This window comes from Erpetoichthys calabaricus, chromosome 5, assembly GCF_900747795.2.
Source record: "Erpetoichthys calabaricus chromosome 5, fErpCal1.3, whole genome shotgun sequence".
NCBI classification, from domain to species: Eukaryota; Metazoa; Chordata; class Cladistia; order Polypteriformes; family Polypteridae; genus Erpetoichthys; species Erpetoichthys calabaricus.
Genome location: NC_041398.2, coordinates 48,005,177 through 48,028,949, shown reverse-complemented (window position 1 = coordinate 48,028,949; position 23,773 = coordinate 48,005,177). Strand labels below are relative to the sequence as shown.

General features: G+C 38.7%; 1 protein-coding gene across 3 annotated transcripts in view; it reads left to right on the top strand.

Moving 5' to 3' along the window:
• The window catches only part of adam19a (ADAM metallopeptidase domain 19a), a 684,192-nt gene that overhangs the window by 590,626 nt on the left and 69,793 nt on the right, over positions 1-23,773 (top strand). For all 3 annotated transcript variants that reach the window (XM_028801514.2, XM_028801513.2, XM_051928363.1), the window contains exon 7: positions 23,642-23,707. In XM_028801514.2, coding sequence (XP_028657347.1) covers positions 23,642-23,707 — 66 coding nt within the window. The remainder of the gene's footprint in view (positions 1-23,641; positions 23,708-23,773) is intronic.

Sequence of the window (23,773 nt, the reverse complement as noted above, 5' to 3'; positions counted from 1 at the left end):
GGAGAGCTATAGTCACAAAGTTTTTTTTTTTTGTAGCAACATGATCTGCCAAATTGAATTCTAGTTTTAAAATGTATCGCCATTTGCTATTGCCATCATTTCTTAAAGGAACATGATGCCCATCTGCAGACTTCCTCAAGTCCTAATTTATGCTTACAAAAGTCATGTCTAAAGTAACACAATTTATGGATGAACCGACATTTTTGTGAGTATCCACACACATAAAAGTGTAAAAAGCACCTATAGTCATCGTCATTCTTGTCCATCGATATGAAATCACTCAGCTACCAGTGGACTGATTTCATTTAAATTTGATACAGTAATTCTTAATGGACATTTGCTGAGAAAGTTCAATTTTTTTCTAAAACATCTTGAACACAGCACTCTTTTCAAATTTTTGAAATCTGGAAAACTTTAATTTTGTCATCTCATAGGCACTCCTGAAGACTAAACAGATCCCCAATCCAAGATACTGAAATGCTGGCAGAGACATTGTTAGGATGGACCTTAATGCTTTTAGTTAGGATAAGCATGTCTTCACAAAAAGTTATACAGCTACTGATAACATTAGAAAAGTTTATCTAGACCTGTGCTTGTATCCTGAAATAGATTTGTTTTTACACAGAAAGCATCCTTGTTGATTCTAAACAAAATATGGACTCCAGAGTTTAATTATCTTTTTGTGCACATTTTCCTCTTTCCAAAGCTAATAATAATAATAATAATAATAATAATACATTTTATTTATATAGTGCCTTTCTCATGCCGTCTTATAAATGGGAAGAAGAAAAACACAACTGTGATCAGCCTACCAAAGATTTCACTATAGATTGTATGCTTAATTGTCAATTAGCAAATTTCAAGAGTTTTGTTGATACTTGTCAGGCAGGTAAAGGGCTGACAGAAGTTTGTTAGAGATTTCTTCAAAACAGACAGGTATAGAAACAACTTGGTTGATATTTGCAAGTCAAATTCCAATGCAGTAGGAACTTGTAATTGTAATGAATTTTCATGTGTTAAACACAAGAAGCATTTGGGTGACAGTAACTGAGGTGAAAGAAACAATAAATACAAATAAGTAGCAATTTAATAATAAATTCAATCCACCATCAGATTAAAAATGAAGAACAACCAATAAAAAGTATTTAGAAACTTACACAAAAATGTAGAGGAACAAACCTGGTTGCCTTAACTTGTACTCTAGACTGCCTTCTATGTAACCTGACGTGCAATGAGGCTTCATAATTATTTTTGTACTACTGTACCAATAGGTAGCAGCACATGATCTCAACTAGGAAAGCTAGGGCCAGGTTGTGCATTTAAGGATAATGTAAAGAAAGACTGGTAATATGCCAGCACTTTCAAAAAAGGTCATAAAGGGGATACACACAAGTCATGAATTAGACAACGAGAGCTATGGTGTTTTTATAAGATGGCAGGCAGACCAGAGAATGCTTTGAAGACAATAAAGTGCTCTGGGCTGAGTGAACACTCAGAGTGAGAAGGAGGATTTGCCATGAGAAGGACATGTAACTAGAAGTTACTAAAGCCAAACATGGTTAGCCTTTGTTCCAATTAATGATTGTAGGGTTTCATATAGAAGTGCCTCCTGTTGGAAAAAGAAGGGTTAATCACTCATTTAACTTATTATCAGTTTTGACTTAGGCAATGCTGGGGTAAAACAATAAAAAAGATGCCCAAAAGGGGTAAACCAAAAATGAGTGTAGGTTGAATGACAAATCTGTTTCACTTTCCAGCCGGGACACCAAAAATATGATGTCATCTATAAAATTTATGAATAAAGTCCATAAATTGGCGAAGGTCTACATTAAACATTTTCACTTTCCCTTTTGTGATCAGTAGTACTAGGGTGTTGTACCATGTTAGCCATTATGAATGTAGAGAAAAGCCAAGCAAAATAACACCTTTTATTGGCTAACTAAAAAGATTACAATATGCAAGCTTTTGAGGCAACTCAGGCCCCTTCTTCAGGCAAGATGTAAACATTGCATATTGTAATCTTTTTAGTTAGCCAATAAAAGGTGTCATTTTGCTTGGCTTTTCTCCTTTTGTGATCTGAATGTAGCAATAAACTTACTTTGACAAATAACCTAAACACACTTATTGAAATAAGCAAAATCCATCCATCCATTATCCAACCCGCTACAGTATATCCTAACTACAGGGTCACGGGGGTCTGCTGGAGCCAATCCCAGCCAACACAGGGCGCAAGGCAGGAAACAAACCCCGGGCAGGGTGCCAGCCCACCATAGGGCACACACACACACCTACACACCAAGCACACACTAGGGACAATTTAGGATTGCCACTGCACCTAACCTGCATGTCTTTGGACTGTGGAAGGACACCCACGCAGACAGGGGGAGAACATGCAAACTCCACGCTGGGAGGACCCGGGAAGCGAACCCGGTGTCAGTCTGTTTGTGTCTGGGCTGAAGGGCTCACAATATATATATACATATATATATATATATATTGTAGACACAGGTTTTTTCATACACACAGCTTTATTTCTTGTGGGAAACGCTTCCCAGACTGTTTCCCACCTGCACAGCACAAAAGCACAGCCAAATAAAAAGCACACAGCACTTTCTTTTCTCTTCTTCTTTTCTCTCTCTGTCTCTTGTCCACCTCCACTCTTTCTGGCAAGCTTCGTCCTCTTCCTCCCAAATCAGGCTCCTTGAATGAAGTGAGGCGGTCCCCTTTATGCTGCACCCGGGAACAATCCAAGTGGCCTATCAACATGATCCTGAAGTACACCCAGTGACGTAGTAGGGCTCTGCAACTCCTGCAGCACCCCCTGGCGACACCCACGGAACCTAACAGGGTTGTGCTGAACTCCAACTCCCAAGAAGCCCTGTGGGAATCCAAGGCACTGCTGCCAAATAGCACTCCGGGGAAGGTAGTGTCCTGCGCAAGCTTTCTCCCCCAGTCCTTCCATTATATTGGTGTCCTGACTGGAAAAGGGCCTCGGCTGGCCGCCACTATGTTTGTGTGTATGTACAGTATATTGTGACGTGTGAGTATCTTGCACCCCAAAACACAAGGCTGAGTCTCAGTACTTTAGCAAAACCAGCTTTATTCAGCTTGAAACAGGAACAGCATGGTTATTTATTGTAGCGGGATCTACAACTCTCCTGTACACAGACACAGCAATCAAGCAGGGTCGTGGCCAGGTTAGTGGCTAAATAGTACTGTTCCCTGCATTTACATTGTTCCTTGCATCATCCATCGATGACGGTGCTTATAGTGCCACCATGGTCAGCTTGGATTTGCTTTCATGATGAGCTGCTGTAGTGCTGGGAGCCTGTGGTTGTCCTGGTTAATGGATAAGCTGTCTTCCACAGATGTGATGTTCACGTTTTGGGACACTCTTTGGTGTGTGTGTGTGTGTGTGTGTCAGTCAGTCATTTTCCAACCCGCTATATCCTAACACAGGGTCACGGGGGTCCACTAGAGCCAATCCCAGCCAACATAGGCCACAAGGCAGGAACAAACCCCGGGCAGGGCACCAGCCCACCGCAGGGCACACACACACACACACACACACACCAAGAACACACTAGGGACAATTTAGGATAACCAATGCACCTAACCTGCATGTCTTTGGACTGTGGGAGGAAACCCATGCACACACGGGGAGAACATGCAAACTCCATGCAGGGAGGACCCAGGAAGTGAACCCAGATCTCCTCACTGCGAGGCAGCAGTGCTACCACCGCGCCGCCCTTGTGTGTGTGTGTGTGTATCAGATATATATATATATATATATATATATATATATATATATATATATCTGTAGATGTGTATATATATATATATATATATATATATATATATATATATATATATATATCTATAATAATAAAAGGCAAAGCCCTCACTGACTGACTCACTCACTGACTGACTGACTCATCACTAATTCTCCAACTTCCCGTGTAGGTGGAAGGCTGAAATTTGGCAGGCTCATTCCTTACAGCTTACTTACAAAAGTTAGGCAGGTTTCATTTCGAAATTCAAAGCGTAATGGTCATAACTGGAACATATTTTTTGTCCATACACTGTAATGGAGGAGGCGGAGTCACGTATCGCGTCATCACGCCTCCTACGTAATCACGTGAACTAAAAACAAGGAAGAGATTTACAGCACGAGTCACACGCGGGAACGAAGGTAAATGACGTTAATTTTTGACTGTCTTTTAATACTGTGTAAGCATACATATTAACACATGTGCAATTAAACGTGTGCATTTACGGGGTGATTTCTCAGGCTTAAAAGCTCACCTTTTATCAAACGCGGGAACAAAGGTAACTGACGTTGTTCACTGTCTTTTAATACTGTGTAACCATACATATTAACACATGTGCAATTAAACGTGTGCATTTACGGGGTGATTTCTCAGGCTTAAAAGCTCGCCTTTTACTAAAAAGGTAAATGCAAAACTATTTTCAATCAGTTTATTGAAACGCTCCCATTAAGGATTGCAATAGAACGGAGCGAGTGAAGCATACAAGCATGTTCATAAGGGAAACAAAGCACGGTGTAAAACGTAAGTTTAAATTAACTTTATAGAAACGCTCCCGCTGCGGATTGCAATAACATATTCGCGAGATAAAAGTTTAATGAGAAGACACGAGGTATAAACGAACCACACACCGTGGCGCAACGTTAAGGGCAACAGTTTCAACCATTCTATGATCTGCTTCTCGCAACTGAAAGACGGCACATGGCGGATGTTAGCCGACTTGCTGACCGCAACGTTAGGGGCTTCAACTATGGCGCTGACGCCACATCTCAGTGCCAACACTTTGCAGACTGTACTTAAAAGACACGCCCTCCTCACTGGACAGTTAAAAAGACCAATCAAACTAACGATGACATCAAGTATTACCCAATCAAAAGTAGGAAAGGAGGCATCTTCATAAAATGCGTGTGGGATGATTTGCATGACACGCTGCTTTAAAAAAAAAATGATAAAAAAAATACGGGATAAATCCCGTCCAGTATTGATTCAAAACGGGACGCGCAATTTCATTCTCAAACGCGGCACGATTCCATATTTTAAAGGACGGGTGGCAACCCTACAGTGCCAGGTAACCACCCATACAATCACATTGTGATTCAGACTAGGAATGCAATGAATGTAATTACCCCGATCTACATACAAGGCGAAAGTCTTGCAACATTCAAAGATGATGGTTTGGGATAATTAGTACTTATTAAGTACACCATACAACATAAAAGAGCTTATGAAGCCTTGAACCGAAAAAAGCAAGATCTCAGAGATCGTAAAAAAAAAAAAGGAGGTAATGTCGTTTTACTCGCTGTACATTTTAGTCAAACATTACCAGTTATTCCACGAGGGAGACCAGCAGATGAACTCAACGCGTGTTTAAAATCCATGCTTCTCCCACGCTCGGTTATATGTCGCGTGTTCTCGGGTAGGTACACCAAAAAATGTATACATTTAAGCATGTAATGGGCAAAGAAAAAATGAGGTATACCCGAAGGCACTGCAGTAGTACTCAATGTAACTTTACTTCTTAAATGTTAATGTTTTACTGTTTAATAATTTATACGCTTCTTATATATTGTTCAAATTCTTTTATCAAAATACCAGTGACAGCGCAATGCACGATAACATGGAGTGAATACACCATACGCATCTGCCCACGGCCGCCCTGGTGTGCGCAGATAGGAGTTGATTCTAAAATAAAATAAACATAAAAAGAGTAATACAATCATCACCCATAAAGCGGATAGCAGACGTGACGTATTATATGTGTACCAGATTTCAAGTCAATAGGTGAAACGGTTTGCAAGCTACAGGTGATTTAAAATCCTGGACAGACCAACGAAAAGCCATGGTAGCAAATTATAGAAGAAGATTTTACCGTTTAATAATTTATATTTATATGAAATGTGCTTCTTATATATTACTTCATATTCTCATATGATAATGATGTTAATGTTGTTTATATTGATTTCTATGTTATTGTAAGTGCATCTATGTGTGTATATGTATGTATGTATGTATGTATGTATGTATGTATGTATGTATGTGTGTATATATATATATATATATATATAAAATATATATATAAAAAATATATGTGTATATGTATATATAATATATCTGTATATGTGTGTATATGTGTGTGTATATGTGTATATGTATATATAATATATCTGTATATGTGTGTATATGTGTGTGTATATGTGTATATGTATATATATATGACAGCAACACTCATAACAATGACAACACAATTACATTGACAATCATGTTACGTTATTTTTAAAATGTTTCCTTTACTTTTTCATAACCTCTTAACACACTACTTCTCCGCTGCGAAGCGCGAGTATTTTGCTAGTATATATATATATATATAAAATTTATAGATATATAATGTCGACAAATGATCCTGGTAGTTGTGGATGAAATCTTGGTTGGTCTAACTGACTGTGGCTTGGTAACAACAGAACCTCTAACTTTCCTCTTTTTTCTCAGAGTCTGAACACTATTGACAGGTATTTTCAGATATCTGAATGTCTTTTTTACGTCGTTTTCCTGCATTATACAATTCAACAACCTTTTCTTGCAGGTCCTTTGCCAGTTCTTTTGCTTTTCCCCATGGTTCAGTATCCAGCAATGTCAGTGCACCTCTGAATAAGTTTAAGTTGACTGTTTATAAACAGTCACTGATTATAATCAAAGAAGTTACATGTGTGGAAACTCTTTTTTAATTTGAATCTGTGTGTGTCAACTGGTGTGTACATTATCAGCCCCAACATTCAAGGGTATGTAAATATTTGATCAGGCCCATTTGGGTGATTTCAGTTATCATTTAGATTTCAAAAGGGCACACACAATGTGATAATAAATTGCTTCACTCGAGCACACTCCATAATTAAAGGGAAAGTTTTCAGCGTGATTCCTTAGATTTTCCAAGCAGTGGCCAAAATTTCACAAATTCTGCCAGGGTATGTAAACCTATGAGCACAACTGTATATATACACCTTGTGATGCATGGGTCACAGACTTGCACAAGAGAGAAGGAGGTGAATCCATTTTTCTGAGAAAATCAGCTTTATAGTTATAAAGACAGGAACAATCTTTAAGCATTTAACCAAATGGGAGCTGTCATGTCAGCGCTCGAACATACAGCAAGCAAGCAGTGACGCTGACAGTCATCCTGCATTAGCTCCCTTCTTCAGATTAAAACAACAGATAGCCTCTCTCATCAAGCAGGCTTAGTGGCTGTGAGTCAGCAGCTGGAGTAGGCACATTCTGGAGGAGAGAAGTCAACATACACGTTACGCTGTGAGCCTGTGAACTTGCAGTTGAACCAGCAGCGGACAACCAATTCCAGCCTGTTTTAACAGAGTATCAGAACACAGCGCAGTTGGGGGGGTTGCCGGGGTGTGTGTGTATATATATCTATATTACTAACCGAGAATGCTAAACCGGATGATGGACGCAGGCACATCCGGCCATGGGCCGTAGCTGCAAAAAGACGTACTGCGCAGGCGCAAAAAGAGTCCGCGAGAGTCGTCTGAGGAGCCGAGAAAGGCGGACAAAAGAGGCGGATGAGGGTCCGCGAGAGGCGCAGGCACAAAAAGAGTCCGCGAGAGTTGGAGAAAGGCGGACAAAAGAGGGCGACAAAGGCGGATGAGGGGCCGCGAGTGGCGGACAAGACCACAGAAAAAAGGAGTGAGCACATACAAAAAAGGAGTCACACGAAACTAAACACACCAAAAAAAAAGAACAGACGAGCGCACAACAGCAAGGCACGACCACACACCCCCCCCCCACCCTACAGGCACGGGACGGGACGGGACACACACCAAGAGGGGGATTCAACAAGCCCATGGAAGACAAAAAAAAGAACACAAAACCACCCCACAGACCCTACAAGAAAGGGACGGGACACACACACACCCAAAGCCACATCTTCTAAAGTGAACGTCGACACCTTCACACTAGGCAGCATAGGTGTCGGCATAGGTGTCAAGCCCATGGAACACAAAAAGAAAGAAGACGCTCGCGCAACAACAATCCTCAACCCCCCCCCTATCAATAAGAATTGACACCCAAAACCACATTTCTAAAGGAAACGTCCATATTAAACATACGTCATCTGAACACCTTCACACTAGGCAGCATAGGTGTGAGCATAGGTGGATCTCCTTACAATATAGCACTATTAACCGTTCAACTGCAGAAAAGGCGTTTAATCAATTAAAACTACAAAATAGCGCGTCACAAATAATGTACATGCAACAACGCGGCAGTCAAACGCCACAAGCAAAACATGCCCGTCGCGGACATCAACGCCAGACACCTGCTAAATGCTTACGCCAGTTGGCTGACAACGCCTTCAATAATGAGTCCACTATTGAGGAAAATTCATTGGGATTAATGAATGTTATTTGCAATCATTGTCATTCACTTAAAGACAGAGTAGAAAGGAAACTAAAACGTCATAAACAGGTTGAACAAGGGGGCCACGCACATGGACAGCAGGTTACAGATAATGAAGACCGGAATTCAAAAGCTTGAAAAACATGAGCTCAACTGACCACAGATACAAACTGAAACGAGAAAAACTACGGGGTCCGCAGTAGTCCACAATGCACCACGTAATAGTACGGACGAAGCTCTGTATTACCGGTGGGGGACTCCAGAATGACACGGGCAAACACGCCGTATTAAACGTGCGTCATCCGGACACGTAGCTGCCCAGCGGGCACGGGTTCAAAACACCGGGGGTAGGCGAGCGAAGCGAGCAGGGGGCGAAGCCCCCTTGTGTATGTATATACAGACAGATGTTAGGACTCATTCACACCCTAAAAAGGGAGCTTTAGTAACACACAGGTAAACATGCGTAAATCAGTAGAGAGCTTCTATAACCTTAGGGAAAACTGGTGACATCAAGTGGAATATTTTGTAACTTAATACAAAGCAGGCCCATCTGCACCAAAGCAGAACATTTGCAACATAAACTGAAGCCTTTAGATAGATAGATAGATAGATAGATAGATAGATAGATAGATAGATAGATAGATAGATAGATAGATAGATAGATAGATAGATAGATAGATAGATAGTCAGTCAGTCAGTCAGTCAGTCAGTCAGTCAGTCAGTCAGTCAGTCAGTCAGTCAGTCAGTCAGTCAGTCTGTCTGTCTGTCTGTCTGTCTGTCTGTCTGTCTGTCTGTCTGTCTGTCTGTCTGTCTGTCTGTCTGTCTGTTTTGCCATATCAGTACTGTCTCTTCCAATGTGCATACTGGTGGAAGAAATTGTATTTTTCCACAATTATATTCTTGATGAGGGGGTTCAGAAATTCACAGAAGTTTTTACTACCTGATTTGTTTAACATGTGATAAATTGCATCTTAGTGAGGAGTCTTCTGTCAGAATAAAAAGCAGCAGAATAAAAGCCTGCTGTTGGGGTCTTGCCTTATATAGCACATTGGATTAATTTTAATGTCAACAATTTACCGCAATATCAAAATAGCAAGTTTAAAATATATATAGAGAGCAATAGAGTAAAGTAACTACAATTACATGTGTTACTGTGCTTGAGTACATTATTTAGAAAATTGTAATTATTTTCAAATGTAAAATGATTTCAACCTTAACAAAGCAAACTATTTATTAAAAAATTCTCAATTTTTAAAAAACTGGATGACAATGGCCAGTTAGAACAAAATTTGCTCAAATTGCAAGTGTCCTAGCAGTCCTTTCAGAATATTTGCACATTATTGCAGCTGTAAAATTAATTAACTGGAATTGTACTGTACTGGAATTCTGCCTTATTTTTAATAATACTTTATATAGTGATTTTCATTGAATGCGTCACAAAATATGTTAAGCAGTTAATGCAATAATTCTAAATTAAAATATGTTTATAAAATAACACACACCTAGTGCTAAAGAGCATAGAAATAATTATTACATTTAAAATAAAGAGACAGTCGATTACAGTAAAAGTAAAGTTTCTAATATCACCAGCATACTTCCATATAGGGTGTCAGTGAATGCAACTGAAGCCATCTTTCCATGTATTATCCTCTCCAGGAACTCACCAGAAATGCCAGTTCATATTCAGTTTTCATGTTACAGACTATCCCGACTGTAAATCTTCAAAAGAAAAAAAAATTTGTGCATAGCAAAATGTTAAACAAACATTTATCATAAATCACAAAACAGTTAATCACTATTAATATTCAAGCACATGATTGGTTATAACAATGTTTAAGTCAGTTTCAGTAGGGCACACTAGTAACCTGAGGAGTACAAATTAGCAAATATTAATAACTTTAAAAATATTAAATCAAATTAGATGCCATTTGGAATATTTCAAGATACAGGGACCCTGTTACAGACCTTGAAAAAAATCAAGGCACTTGGTCTTATAGATCATGAGATATACGGTAGGTATCAGAATTTAAAACCCCAAGATGCTGTCAGCCAGTGAACAGGGTCTACGAAAACACTACACCCTGCAAAGACAATGCAAACTCTTATGTATGGTCTTCCTCTGCTCAAGAACTTGCTGCCTTTAGCAAGGTTTACACTAATGGCATCCCAGAACCAGTTACCCTTTGGAATAGAAGGGATTGCTCTTTGTCACAGCCACACCCGATAAGCACTGGGATTTCTGCTTTGGACATCAGACGCAGAGGCTGAGCAGTACAGAGGAAGCAGTTAATTAGGGTGTGCTAGGTTGCTCCAAAGGCAGAAGTGGATTTCTTTCCATTGATTTCTTAGGTGCACATAAGCCTTTTTAGGTTGACCTTTGGCGCAAAGTTCTGTCGCTCAGAGTTGCCAGTCCTTGAGTTATGGCTCTTTGTTTGAGACAAGTGTTTAACTAGTACCATGAGATGGTGGCTCTAAGATATCACTTGGTGAGTGATCAATGTATCAGATAAGGTGTAGAGGCTGCATTGCAAAGAGATGCCAAGTCAAAAAGAAATGTCTGGCAGCAGCTTGATAAGCTACGGAGATAATGCCAGTCTGTAATACACCCCAACGTGAAACTTAAACTTGTTGCCAACCAAAAAGATGTGACTGTAGAGTGACAGGGAAAGTTTAAGACAAAGGCTCACTGGTACGGATCATGGACGACAGAGTGATGGGAGTGAGTTTTGGTGAGCATCTAGCTATGCCAGACTACTTAATAGAAAGGGAACACAACCTACTACAAAGACTGGGTGCACTCTAGTGACTCAACTGCTCATCTGCCTGGCCAATAACTTAACTGTGAGCTCAAGCACCAGGGTTCACTCTTAGGTTACTGTAGCAAGTTCTAAAGTCAATTATGGGTAAAATATACCTCAGGTTAAATCAGAATCAGAAAAACTTTATTAATCCCAAAGGAAACTACTTATGTTACAAATCTACAGATAGACAAAGGAACTATTAACACAAAAAGCAAATATAATGAATATATAAAATAACCCTCAATATAAAAATCAGCAGGATTTCAGTAGGCTGCAGTCTGTTAGACTTGTGATCTTTGCTTTATATACACCTTTAGAAACACACACTGTATTTGTCTTTTCCTTTTAATTGTTTTTCTGCACCACTCTCAGATATCCTCATATTGGCGCTCACAAAGTCTTAAAAAGAAAGGCAGCACAGAATGTTAATAAAGAAGTTATCTAAATGAAGCAGACAGTGTTCATTTGCAAATGAGGAGACAAAATGGAGAAGAAAATAGGGTTATTTAGTGTCTGATCAGCACACACAGTTTATCTACAGAGTGATAATGATTAAAGCCAGCATTTTTCAGATGTGCTGCCAAACAGCAAGGATCTGGGGACGTTTTTGTTCCTAACAAAGAAATCAAGAAATATGTCAAAAAGGAAAAATAACAAGTATAACATAGTCCTTGGTGGTTTATGCTTTTGTAACTGAAGTAAAAAGATGTAACACTTTTATTTTATTAGTCACTTGCTATTGATGCTGAGTAGAAAAACATCCAAACATGAAGACATTTCCTTCCCCTGCGTTTCATCTTTGTATCTTGAGGATAGGCAAACTGCCATTTTCTCTCTCTCTCTAGATCCCGAATCTAAAACTGGCAATTTCATCTTACAAGCAACAGTCAAAATTTCTGCACAAATATTCAAGGACTCCCATACTCTAGCTAGACAGAATAAGAAAGAGTGGATGATTCTGAATCATTATTACTAACCTCTTCACAGCTAAAAACATGGAGTGTTAAAAATAGACACTAGGACTGTCAGATCAGATGTCACTACAGTATTTGAATGTAATTTGAAAAAAAGTCTTATTTGAAGGCAAAGTTTGACATATGATTGTAAAAGAATGGTTGCTTATTTTACCCTGCACTAATTTAAGCATTGTGTTACTCCAGAAATGTACTAGTATGCAAAGCTACTGCTTTTTCCAGGCTTTTTTGCACATCACTTCCACGACCAGCCTTTTCCTAATTTTGAATGGTTAGCCTGTAACGTCATAAAACAGAAAGAAAGCCTTCTGCTTCTTCAACACCACCTAGTCTGGGACAGATTTCCCTATCCAACTACCCTACTTTTTGATCAACAGGTATACAGTAATCCCTCGCTATATCGCGCTTCGCCTTTCGCGGCTTCACTCCATCGCAGATTTTATATGTAAGCATATTTAAATATATATCGCGGATTTTTCGCTGCATCGCGGGTTTCTGCGGACAATGGGTCTTTTAATTTCTGGTACATGCTTCCTCAGTTGGTTTGCCCAGTTGATTTCATACAAGGGACGCTATTGGCAGATGGCTGAGAAGCTACCCAGCTTACTTTTCTCTTTCTCTTGCGCTGACTTTCTGTGATCCTGACGTAGGGGGATTGAGCAGGGGGGCTGTTCGCACACCTAGACGATACGGACGCTCGTCTAAAAATGCTGAAAGATTATCTTCACGTTGCTATCTTTTGTGCAGCTGCACGGTGCTTCGCATACTTAAAAGCTCGAAGGGCACGTATTGATTTTTGCTTGAAAAACAAACTCTCTCTCTCTCTCTCTCTTTGTCTGCTCCTGACGGAGGGGGTGTGAGCTGCCGCCTTCAACAGCTTTGTGCCGCGGTGCTTCGCATACTTAAGCCAAACAGCCCTATTGATTTGTTTGCTAGAGATTGTTTTCTCTATCTATGTGACATTCTGTGCTCCTGACACGCACTCCTTTGAAGAGGAAGATATGTTTGCATTCTTTTAATTGTGAGACAGAACTGTCATCTCTGTCTTGTCATGGAGCACAGTTTAAACTTTTGAAAAAGAGACAAATGTTTGTTTGCAGTGTTTGAATAACGTTCCTGTCTCTCTACAACCTCCTGTGTTTCTGCGCAAATCTGTGACCCAAGCATGACAATATAAAAATAACCATATAAATATATGGTTTCTACTTCGCGGATTTTCTTATTTCGTGGGTGGCTCTGGAACGCAACCCCCGCGATGGAGGAGGGATTACTGTACAAAGAACAGATTTTTGAAAGCTCTCCAGCACCATAAAAGTATGGTTCTATTCTTGCCCCTGTTTTAATTGACTCTTAAACCTTCAGTGTAGCAAGCAAAAACGGTTTTCGTTTTCTTATTAAGGACAATGTAAACTATTGCCATATTCTGATTTTGCTTCTGTTATTATAATGGATTTAAAATGATCATTTTAATGAGTAATTACAATCAAGTTATGTATTTTAATACTTTGCTGTTTATCATCGCACCAGAGAGTTGCAACTTGTTGCATGTTGGTCTGATATGCAAGCAAGAATTTCACTGTGCTCTAAACATTATACAGTACTACTGCTACTACAGCTACTACTATGTCAGCAATGCGACTTTAGGTACTTCAGTCAATACATGGTGTCTCACTAATTTAGCATCTTTAGGTGGCGGCTGGCTTGAAAGGGAACACCTAAATGCGTAATGACAAAATATTAATTAAGTTAGCCATATTATATTTTTGCTGCATCTATAATGGAGGAAAATTTTTTTGTTTTTTAAATTTTAATATTAAATTTGAGGTTATGTCATGACCACTAGCTCTCACTTGCAGCACTCGGTTGGTGTCCCAATCTATGAATGCATCAAATTGACTCTGTACACTCTCATTTTCCACTAGCTTTTTCAAATAACATACGCTTCTAGTAATTTGTTTAAAAACTTAGCTGTGTTTTGTTTGTTAACTTTGTTTATTAAGCATCTGATAAATACAGTCAAATGAAAAAGTTTGGGAACCCCTCTCAGCCTGCATAATAATTTACTACGAAAAAAGATAACAGTGGTATGTCTCATTTCCTGGGAACATCTGAGTTCTGGGGTGTTTTCTGAACAAAGATTTTTAGGGAAGCAGTATTTAGTTGTATGAAATTAAATCAAATGTGAAAAACTGGCTGTGCAAAAATGTAGGTCCCCTTGTAATTTTGCTGATTTGAATGCATGTAACTGCTCAATACTGATTACTTGCAACACCAAATTGGTTGGATTAGCTCATTAAGCCGTGAACTTCATAGACAGGTGTGTCCAATCATGAGAAAAGGTATTTTTGGTGGTCAATTGCAAGTTGTGCTTCCCTTTGACTCTCCTCTGAAGAGTGACAGCATGGGATCCTCAAAGCAACTTTCAAAACAACTGAAAACAAAGATTGTTCAGTATCATGTTTTAGGGGAAGGCTACAAAAAGCTATCTCAGAGGTTTAAACTGTCAGTTTCAACTGTAAGGAATGTAATCAGGAAATGGAAGGCCACAGGCACAGTTGCTGTTAAACCCAGCAGGTCTGGCAGGCCAAGAAAAATACAGGAGTGGCATATGCGCAGGATTGTGAGAATGGTTACAGACAACCCACAGATCACCTCCTAAGACCTGCAAGAACATCTTGCTGCAGATGGTGTATCTGTACATCGTTCTACAATTCAGCGCAATTTTCACAAAGAACATCTGTATGGCAGGGTAATGAGAAAGAAGCCCTTTCTGCACTCACACCACAAACAGAGTCGCTTGTTGTATGCAAATGTTCATTTAGACAACCAGATTCATTTTGGAACAAAGTGCTTTGGACTGATGAGACAAAAATTGAGTTATTTGGTCAGAACAAAAAGCACTTTGCATGGCGGAAGAAGAATATCGCATTCCAAGAAAAACACCTGGTACACTGCTGTCATTTGGTGGAGGTTCCATCATGCTGTGGGGCTGTGTAGCTATTTCAGGGACTGGGGCCTATATTTGCAAAAGGAGGCTTAACTAAGTATTGATGTCATATCTCTGTTGGGGTGCCCAAATTTATGCACCTGTCTAAGTTTGTTATGATGCATATTTTCTGTTAATCCAATAAACTTAATGTCACTGCTGAAATACTACTGTTTTCATAAGGCATGTCATATATTAAAAGGAAGTTGCTACTTTGAAAGCTCAGCCAATGATAAACAAAAATCCAAAGAATTAAGAGGGGTTCCCTATCTTTTTCATATGACTGTACATATTTATAATGAGGAGGAAATAGTTAAATGTCATTACAAGACCACAGGCAGTTCAGTTACTTCATTAGTGAAATAAACTCACAATACCTCAATTTATATAAAAGACAAAAGGACAGTGACCCTACATATTTTGTGCTCAAGGACCAAAAAGTCAGCATGGCTGGTTGGGTTGAGTTTTTAAAATGATGACTACATTTCTTTGACAATAATTACAGCTATTGTGTCTTCAACTGGAAGGATTGTACTGTATTTCTGTGTCATGGGTAGAAAGACACGGGGCCTCACGTATAAACAGTGTATATGTAAAAAAATGTTGTATACACCTGTTTCCATGCTTCCTTCGAGATATCCATCCATTTTCCAACCCACTGAATCTGAACACAGGGTCACGGGGGTTTGCTGGAGCCAATCCCAGCCAACACAGGGCACAAGGCAGGAACCAATCCCGAGCAGGGTGCCAACCCACCGCAGGACACACACAAACACACCCACACACCAAGCACACACTAGGGCCAATTTAGAATTGCCAATCCACCTCACCTGCATGTCTTTGGACTTTGAGATATATAAAAACTAAACTTAGAGTAAAGCCACACACATTTTCATGGCAGCCTGACAACATGCGTACACAAGTTTCTGCAAGATTTTGCAAACTGGCAGCACCCAGCATCAAAGCAGTGCTACTGTGTGTTCTCTCTATTTTTCAGATTTGCATCGATGACACAGGATTTATCAAATGCACCAAAATTAATTGCGTATCACTTACAAATTTAATTCACTTGATTGTAATCATTCTGTAACAATATAATGGTGCACATAATGGCCAAACTATTCCAACTACCATAGCTGCTTTAGTGTTGTTAAAAGACATTGCAAATGGAAGAATTAGAAGAGAGGGTGTATTTAGAGATGATGATGACTAGCTTCTAAGTCGATTTAGATTTCCAAAAGCTGTCCTCTTGGAGCTGTGTGCTGAAAAAAAAAAGCTTCTGTGGCTTAAAGTCAATCAGGTATTTCACAAACTTCAATGAGTCGCGCTGTGCCAGCTGTATAGGATGGTATTATCCACTTGTCATCCAGATAGATAAGATTTCCTTATACTGTGGTTGAACTAGGAAACATTGAACTAAGAAACATCAAAGCACAATTCAAAGCAATGTCCGGTTTTCTAAATGTAATTGGAATGGTCAACTGCTATTATAACCATCATGCTGTATCACTCCATAACTTCTTTTTGTGGCTTATACCAATACTTAAGCCAACAAATGGTACATTTTTCCTTGCCTCCACTTCACATTCGCTGAAATTCTTTCCACATGCTTTTGCCATTGTCTTTTAACAAAACATTCAATGGGATTGATTTACATATTTAAATATGCAAAATTCTGGGAGGAGTCAGGGTGGGGCTGTAGGCATGTGCATGTGCATTAAATTTCACTTTCATTGGGATTAATAAAGAGGAAGTGCGTCGAACTTGGCGTGCACACAGCTTTATGCATCTGGATTTTTTTGTGCATATGCACATTTCCAGTTTTGTCCATACGCCATGTTTTAGTGTGAATTCTATGCGTGGTGATATACATGAGGCCCTTGGTGCGGTCGAGGTCAGCAATGAATTTTTAATAACCTTATTTCAAAACAAAGTCAAAGTCAATAAATAAGGCAAGAGTGACATACTGTGATTCTTTTTAGTAGCTAATTTTGTAGATTTTCCTCATTTGGCAAAGTTTTTTTTCCTGTAAATTGTTTCAAGGAAGAAATGCAAATTATCCTTGCCTTTATATGAGATAGTGGTTTTTACATCACATACTCACATAGGTGCTCAGCACCAGCAAATGCATGCCTAAAAGATACCATGGCAAATTTAGAATGGTACTGGATAGAACTGACAAAATATAACACAGAGAAAAAATAAGGCTGGACACAAAAAAGCATAATAAAAATAGCATAACAGAACCTTAATATTCTAACAACTTGACAGTAAAGATATACTGTTTGGCATTCATATTGGGCAAGGCTAGAAGTGAAGCAATTTGTGGTGAAAGTTGTTCAGGCTCTAGAATGGTTATGTAGTCTATATATTTATGTATATAATATAGCAAAAGTCTGCTCTTTCATTCACATGTGATTCACATCAAACTGACTTACAGATTGACACGGTTTGTGATTTTTGATAGAGTAAAAGCACAATTATATGTTTTGTAATGTCTTATTCTAGTGTTAGGGAACAAAGCAGTAATGGATTCCTGGTGTGCTGGTGAACTAAAATCCTTACTTGACATTCAACTCTATGCCTGCTTGTTTTCTTATATCTGTTCTGATATTGTTCTTGCCCAGATGTCTTTATTGTTAATTGCACTACACTCTGTGAATATGAATGAATCACTTCTAAATTCCTTGTAAGGCCTTAGATAAATTTGGACCTTTAAGTACCACAATTGTCACACTAAGAGCAACCTGATTATTGAAATACTGTAGTAAACCCTGCTGCAAAACAAACTGCTCTGAAGGCAGGTCACTTATATCCTGATTTTCTTAATGTGTTTTGAAATTATTTTTTGTATTCATTATGGGATGGTCTTTTGCTATGGTGACACAGCTGACAGCATTGCCACCTCAAGTGCTTGAACCTCATCATCACATCATGTGAGAGTACCCTGTGCTCATCTGGTGGCGACTTCTCACTGACAACACAAAGGTGTCATTTTCTAATTTGCTTTTTATGAACTATATTCTGAAAGTAAATTTGACAGACAACATTCTTTTTCTTTGGATATATTTCCCTGGACGTTAAGGTTTCCTAATAAGTCTTTCCTGGACTTATTGGAGTTCTGAAACTTCTGTATTAACATCTGCTAAGAAGGTCTTCATCTTGATCCTGCACAAGCCAACTTGTTTTGCCCGCCTATCTGATTGCCGCAAGCCCTCTACCGTAAAGCTCTATTTTTTTGTTTTTTTTCAGCAGGCTGTTATCCCTCCTGTAACCTCGCTGTGTGGTGTAGGCCTTGTCGGTCCTGGCTAACACAGCTTGTGCTATGGGGTCAGAGGAATTTGTCTGTTGCTGTTCTGTGACTGCAGAGTATCCTCAAATTGTTTTTGGTGTTGACATTTTTCTGTATTTTGCATGTTTTTCCTCCCTTCTCAACTGAGATATATGAACGTTCACCTTCCGCATAATTCTATGACTTATTATTGTTATAAAGTTAATGGGATTTCTCCAGATATGTTCACCGCTCATCCATGTTATTTTCATGTGCATTGCACTTCACCCACTAATATTCATTTGATCTGGTCTGGCAGGCTGGGTTTTCATAAATTTAAATCAAATGCCATGTAAAAATGTGCAGAATCGACCAGAGTCTTCTTCACCAACTTCAGAGAATAACTACTTTTGACTGCAATGCAGACTTGCTTTGTTAAACTGCCACTCCTTTACAAATAGAGCGACATTCCTTTATGATTTACTTACCCAGAGAAACTTTGACTTATTTTTGATTTGTAAGACATGGCAGCAACCAGGGGACTATGTGCACTTAAATCTGATGACACCATCAGAGTATCATTTTTTTTATCCAGACCCCTTTTGATGAGAAAAGGCAGTTGGCTGGCGGCTGTATTTCATTGTAACTTAAAAGTCAACAAGGTTGAATTCCTTGATGTAACATTCTTGGAATATATGGCTTTAAATGTTACCTATTATATTCCACTTCTTATTCTGTTAATTTATCGCACCCCTAAACTTTCACCTAATTTTCTGTTTGAACTAAATTAATTGCTTATATTTACCACAGTTGTATGCCCTACACTGATTTTGCTGGGAAATTTTAATATACCTTGGTGATTGTTCTTTTACTAATTAGTTGACTGCTCTTGAATGTTTTATCTTGACGCAACATATTAATTTTTCTACACATACATTATATCTAATTTGCCCTTTTGGTCTTGATGATATTATTAAAAGGTCTAAAGATTCCTTAGTTAGGATATTTGATCATAAAGATTTAGAATGTAAACTTTGCATTCCCTTTCCTAACACCCAGGAGAAGACTACCATATCCTGTCCTGATATCAGATCTACTGATCTATTGACTTTTTCACAGTCCTTATGGTGTTCTCCTAATTTGGACTCTTCTGATGTCTCCTGTCTGGATGCCATGGTTTCTCATTATAATTACATATTCAAATTCAGCAATATCTATCAGAAATCTCTACAATTAACTCTCTTAATTTTTGATGATGACCTCTCTGATCTTTCTAAGCCTTTATGTACTGATTTTGTCATTACTCACCATTTCTATATCACTGAATTAATTTCAAAATCAAAATCCTCTTCCACACTTCTGAATCCGGCTCCTACTCCTGTTCACAAATCCAACGCCTCAGTTATTGCAGGTTCTATCTCTCAACTAATTAATACATCTCAAGCTTCTGGCTGTGTTCCTCTCTTAAAACTGCTGCTATTACACCTATTTGTAATAAACCTGGTCTTGACTAACCCTTCCTTCATAATATCAGGCTCATCTCCAACCTCCCATTCCTAACAAAAGTGCTTTAAAGGGTTGTTATTAAGCAACATTAAACCTATTTAGCTAAATTAGATCTGTATGAACTGTTACAATCTGGTTTTGGTATGACATGCAGCACTGAAACTGCACTCTTATAAGTTGTTATAGGTCTTTTTTTCTGCTGATGCTAGGGCACTCAACATTCTCCTGCTTTTTGATCTTGATGTATTCGGTGACACTGTAAATCATAATATTCTTATATCTTACCTTTCTTCAGTTGGCATTTCTGGCACACTTCTGTCCTGGTTTAAATTGTATCTATCTGATATGAAGCATTCTGTTACATCTGGTTGACAAATCCTCATCTGCCCTTGTTACCCAAGGTGTACCTCAGGGATCTATTCTCAGTTCCCTTTTTTTCTGATACAGTGTATCCGGAAAGTATTCAAAGCGCATCACTTTTTCCACATTTTGTTATGTTACAGCCTTATTCCAAAATGGATTAAGTTCATTTTTTTCCTGAGAATTCTACACACAACACCCCATAATGACAACGTGTAAAAAGTTTACTTGAGGTTTTTGCAAATTTATTAAAAATAAAAAAATTGAGAAAGCACATGTACATAAGTATTCACAGCCTTTGCCATGAAGCTCAAAATTGAGCTCAGGTGCATCTTGTTTCCCCTGATCATCCTTGAGATGTTCGTGCAGCTTAATTGGAGTCCACCTGTGGTAAATTCAGTTGACTGGACATGATTTGGAAAGGCACACACCCGTCTATATAAGGTCCCACAGTTGACAGTTCATGTCAGAGCACAAACCAAGCATGAAGTCAAAGGAATTGTCTGTAGACCTCCGAGACAGGATTGTCTCGAGCCACATATCTGGGGAAGGTTACAGAAAAATTTCTGCTGCTTTGAAGGTCCCAATGAGCACAGTGGCCTCCATCATCCGTAAGTGGAAGAAGTTCGAAACCATCAGGACTCTTCCTAGAGCTGGCCGGCCATCTACACTGAGCGATCAGGGGAGAAGGGCCTTAGTCAGGGAGGTAACCAAGAACCTGATGGTCACTCTGTCAGAGCTCCAGAGGTCCTCTGTGGAGAGAGGAGAACCTTCCAGAAGGACAACCATCTCTGCAGCAATCCACCAATCAGGCCTGTATGGTAGAGTGGCCAGACGGAAGCCACTCCTTAGTAAAAGGCACATGGCAGCCCACCTGGAGTTTGCCAAAAGGCACCTGAAGGACTCTCAGACCATGAGAAACAAAATTTTCAGGTCTGATGAGACAAAGATTGAACTCTTTGGTGTGAATGCCAGGCGTCACGTTTGGAGGAAACCTGGCACCATCCCTACAGTGAAGCATGGTGGTGGCAGCATCATGCTGTGGGGATGTTTATCAGTGGCAGGAACTGGGAGACTAGTCAGGATAAAGGGAAAGATGACTGCAGCAATGTAGAGACATCCTGGATGAAAACCTGCTCCAGAGCGCTCTTGACCTCAGACTGGAGTGACGGTTCATCTTTCAGCAGGACAACGACCCTAAGCACACAGCCAAGATATCAAAGGAGTGGCTTCAGGACAACTCTGTGAATGTCCTTGAGTGGCCTAGCCAGAGCCCAGACTTGAATCCGATTGAACATCTCTGGAGAAATCTTAAAATGGCTGTGCACCGACGCTTCCCATCCAACCTGATGGAGCTTGAGAGGTGCTGCAAAGAGGAATGGGCAAAACTGGCCAAGGATAGGTGTGCCAAGCTTGTGGCATCATACTCAAAAAGACTTGAGGCTATAATTGCTGCCAAAGGTTCATCGACAAAGTATTGAGCAAAGGCTGTGAATACTTATGTACATGTGATTTCTCAGTTTTTTTATTTTTAATAAATTTGCAAAAACCTCAAGTAAACTTTTTTCACGTTGTCATTATGAGGTGTTGTGTGCAGAATTCTGAGGAAAAAAAATGAATTTAATCCATTTTGGAATAAGGCTGTAACATAACAAAAGGTGGAAAAAGTGATGCGCTGTGAATACTTTCTGGATGCACTGTATATATATATATATATATATACTGTACATACATATACGCACATATTATATGCTTCATTTGGGACAATTTATTCATCAACATGGTCTCAGCTTTTATTGTCTTGCAGATGAAACCTAGATCAATCTTATTACCAGGTCTACTGCTGACCTGGCACACCAATATCTACTTGAATGCATCTCTGATTTAAATATTTAGTAGGATGCTAATTTTCCTAAACTGAATTCTTATAAGACTGACATGTCATTAGCTGGCCCAATTCAGACTTCAGTTTTACAGTGATGGTGTATTGATTGACAAAGTTTATGTAATTTTATTCTCCTTTTCGTCAAATTGATTACATTTGAGGCTCATATAAGCTCGTTTAACAAAAATGCTAATTATCAGCTTCATAATATCACTCATCTTCAGCTGTTATTAAATAGGAGAGATGTTGAAACACTTGCGCATGCTTTCATTACTCCTCGCCTTGACTGTACTGTAACTCTCTGTTTGTCGGCCTTCCTGTTAAGACACTCATTAGACTGAGTCCTTTTACCATTTGTAGTGGCTCTCTGTTTCTTCATGTATCAAGTATAAACTGGCACTTATTACTCTTAAAGTTTTCCATAATCTAGCTCCTATACAGTATATATTGCACACCACCTACACAGATATAATACTCCACACGCCTTTAGATCCATTGGTACTAGGCTCCTAATGCTGCTACAAACCAAATATTCTTACTAGTGTGACAGATCATTCAGTATCCCCTGCATCTGGAACTCCTTACCTCACCATTTGTGCGATTGCTCTTCACTTCCTTCTTTTAGAACTAAATTGAGAACTTTTCTTTTTAATGTATATTTTCCTTTCGTCTTATTTTATCTTGTACATTGTAACAATGTTGTGTGACTACATTGTTTGTTCAAATTTGTTATTACTGTTTAATTCTGGCTTCTTATGCTTTTATATATTTTGTAAAGTGTCATTAGGTTGTACAATGGTGTTATATAAATAAATATTATGAGTACTGTGCAGGGTTCAGCTTTTCACTTCAAGTCACCAGGTTGCTCCAAACTACCATTGTAAATAGGCATCAGTGTTAAGATTAATATAAGTGGATCAAATGGGATTTTCTAATAAAGGGTAAATGAACAGTTAACATAAAGAATTAAAAAATGCTTTAATAACTCAATAAACATGTTAATGTGAAACTGTGATTTTAGCATTTGGTTTTTGGCAAAAAGTAAATATAATTAGTTTCCATGGTAATAATTTAGCATTTTAAAACAAAATAAACTAGCATACTAAAGAAATGTGCACCTTCTTGCCTTTACACTTTTGTGACATAAATATTTCTAAATCTAAGCAGAAAACTTTCTATTATTGTGAAATTTACTTTGGTGCATCATTTTGTAGTAAACCACTAGATGTTTCATGTTTAATTATTATATTTCAAGCAGAATATAATATATGCACTGTACATAGTGCAAAAAAGGAAACATTTAGTGAGTATTAAAATAAATTTTAAATGGTGTGTTTATATATGGCAACATATCAGGTACATCTGGGAATATTTTTAGTACTGTATTTTTATTATGTTTTATTTTTTACAGATAAAAAGAGATACCTGGACAACCACTAAATACATGGAACTCTTCATTGTTGCAGACTATACTTTGGTAAGAATATATTCTGTGTGAAAGCTTCACAGTGCTCTTAGAGCTTTTAAGTTCAAAAACATGTAG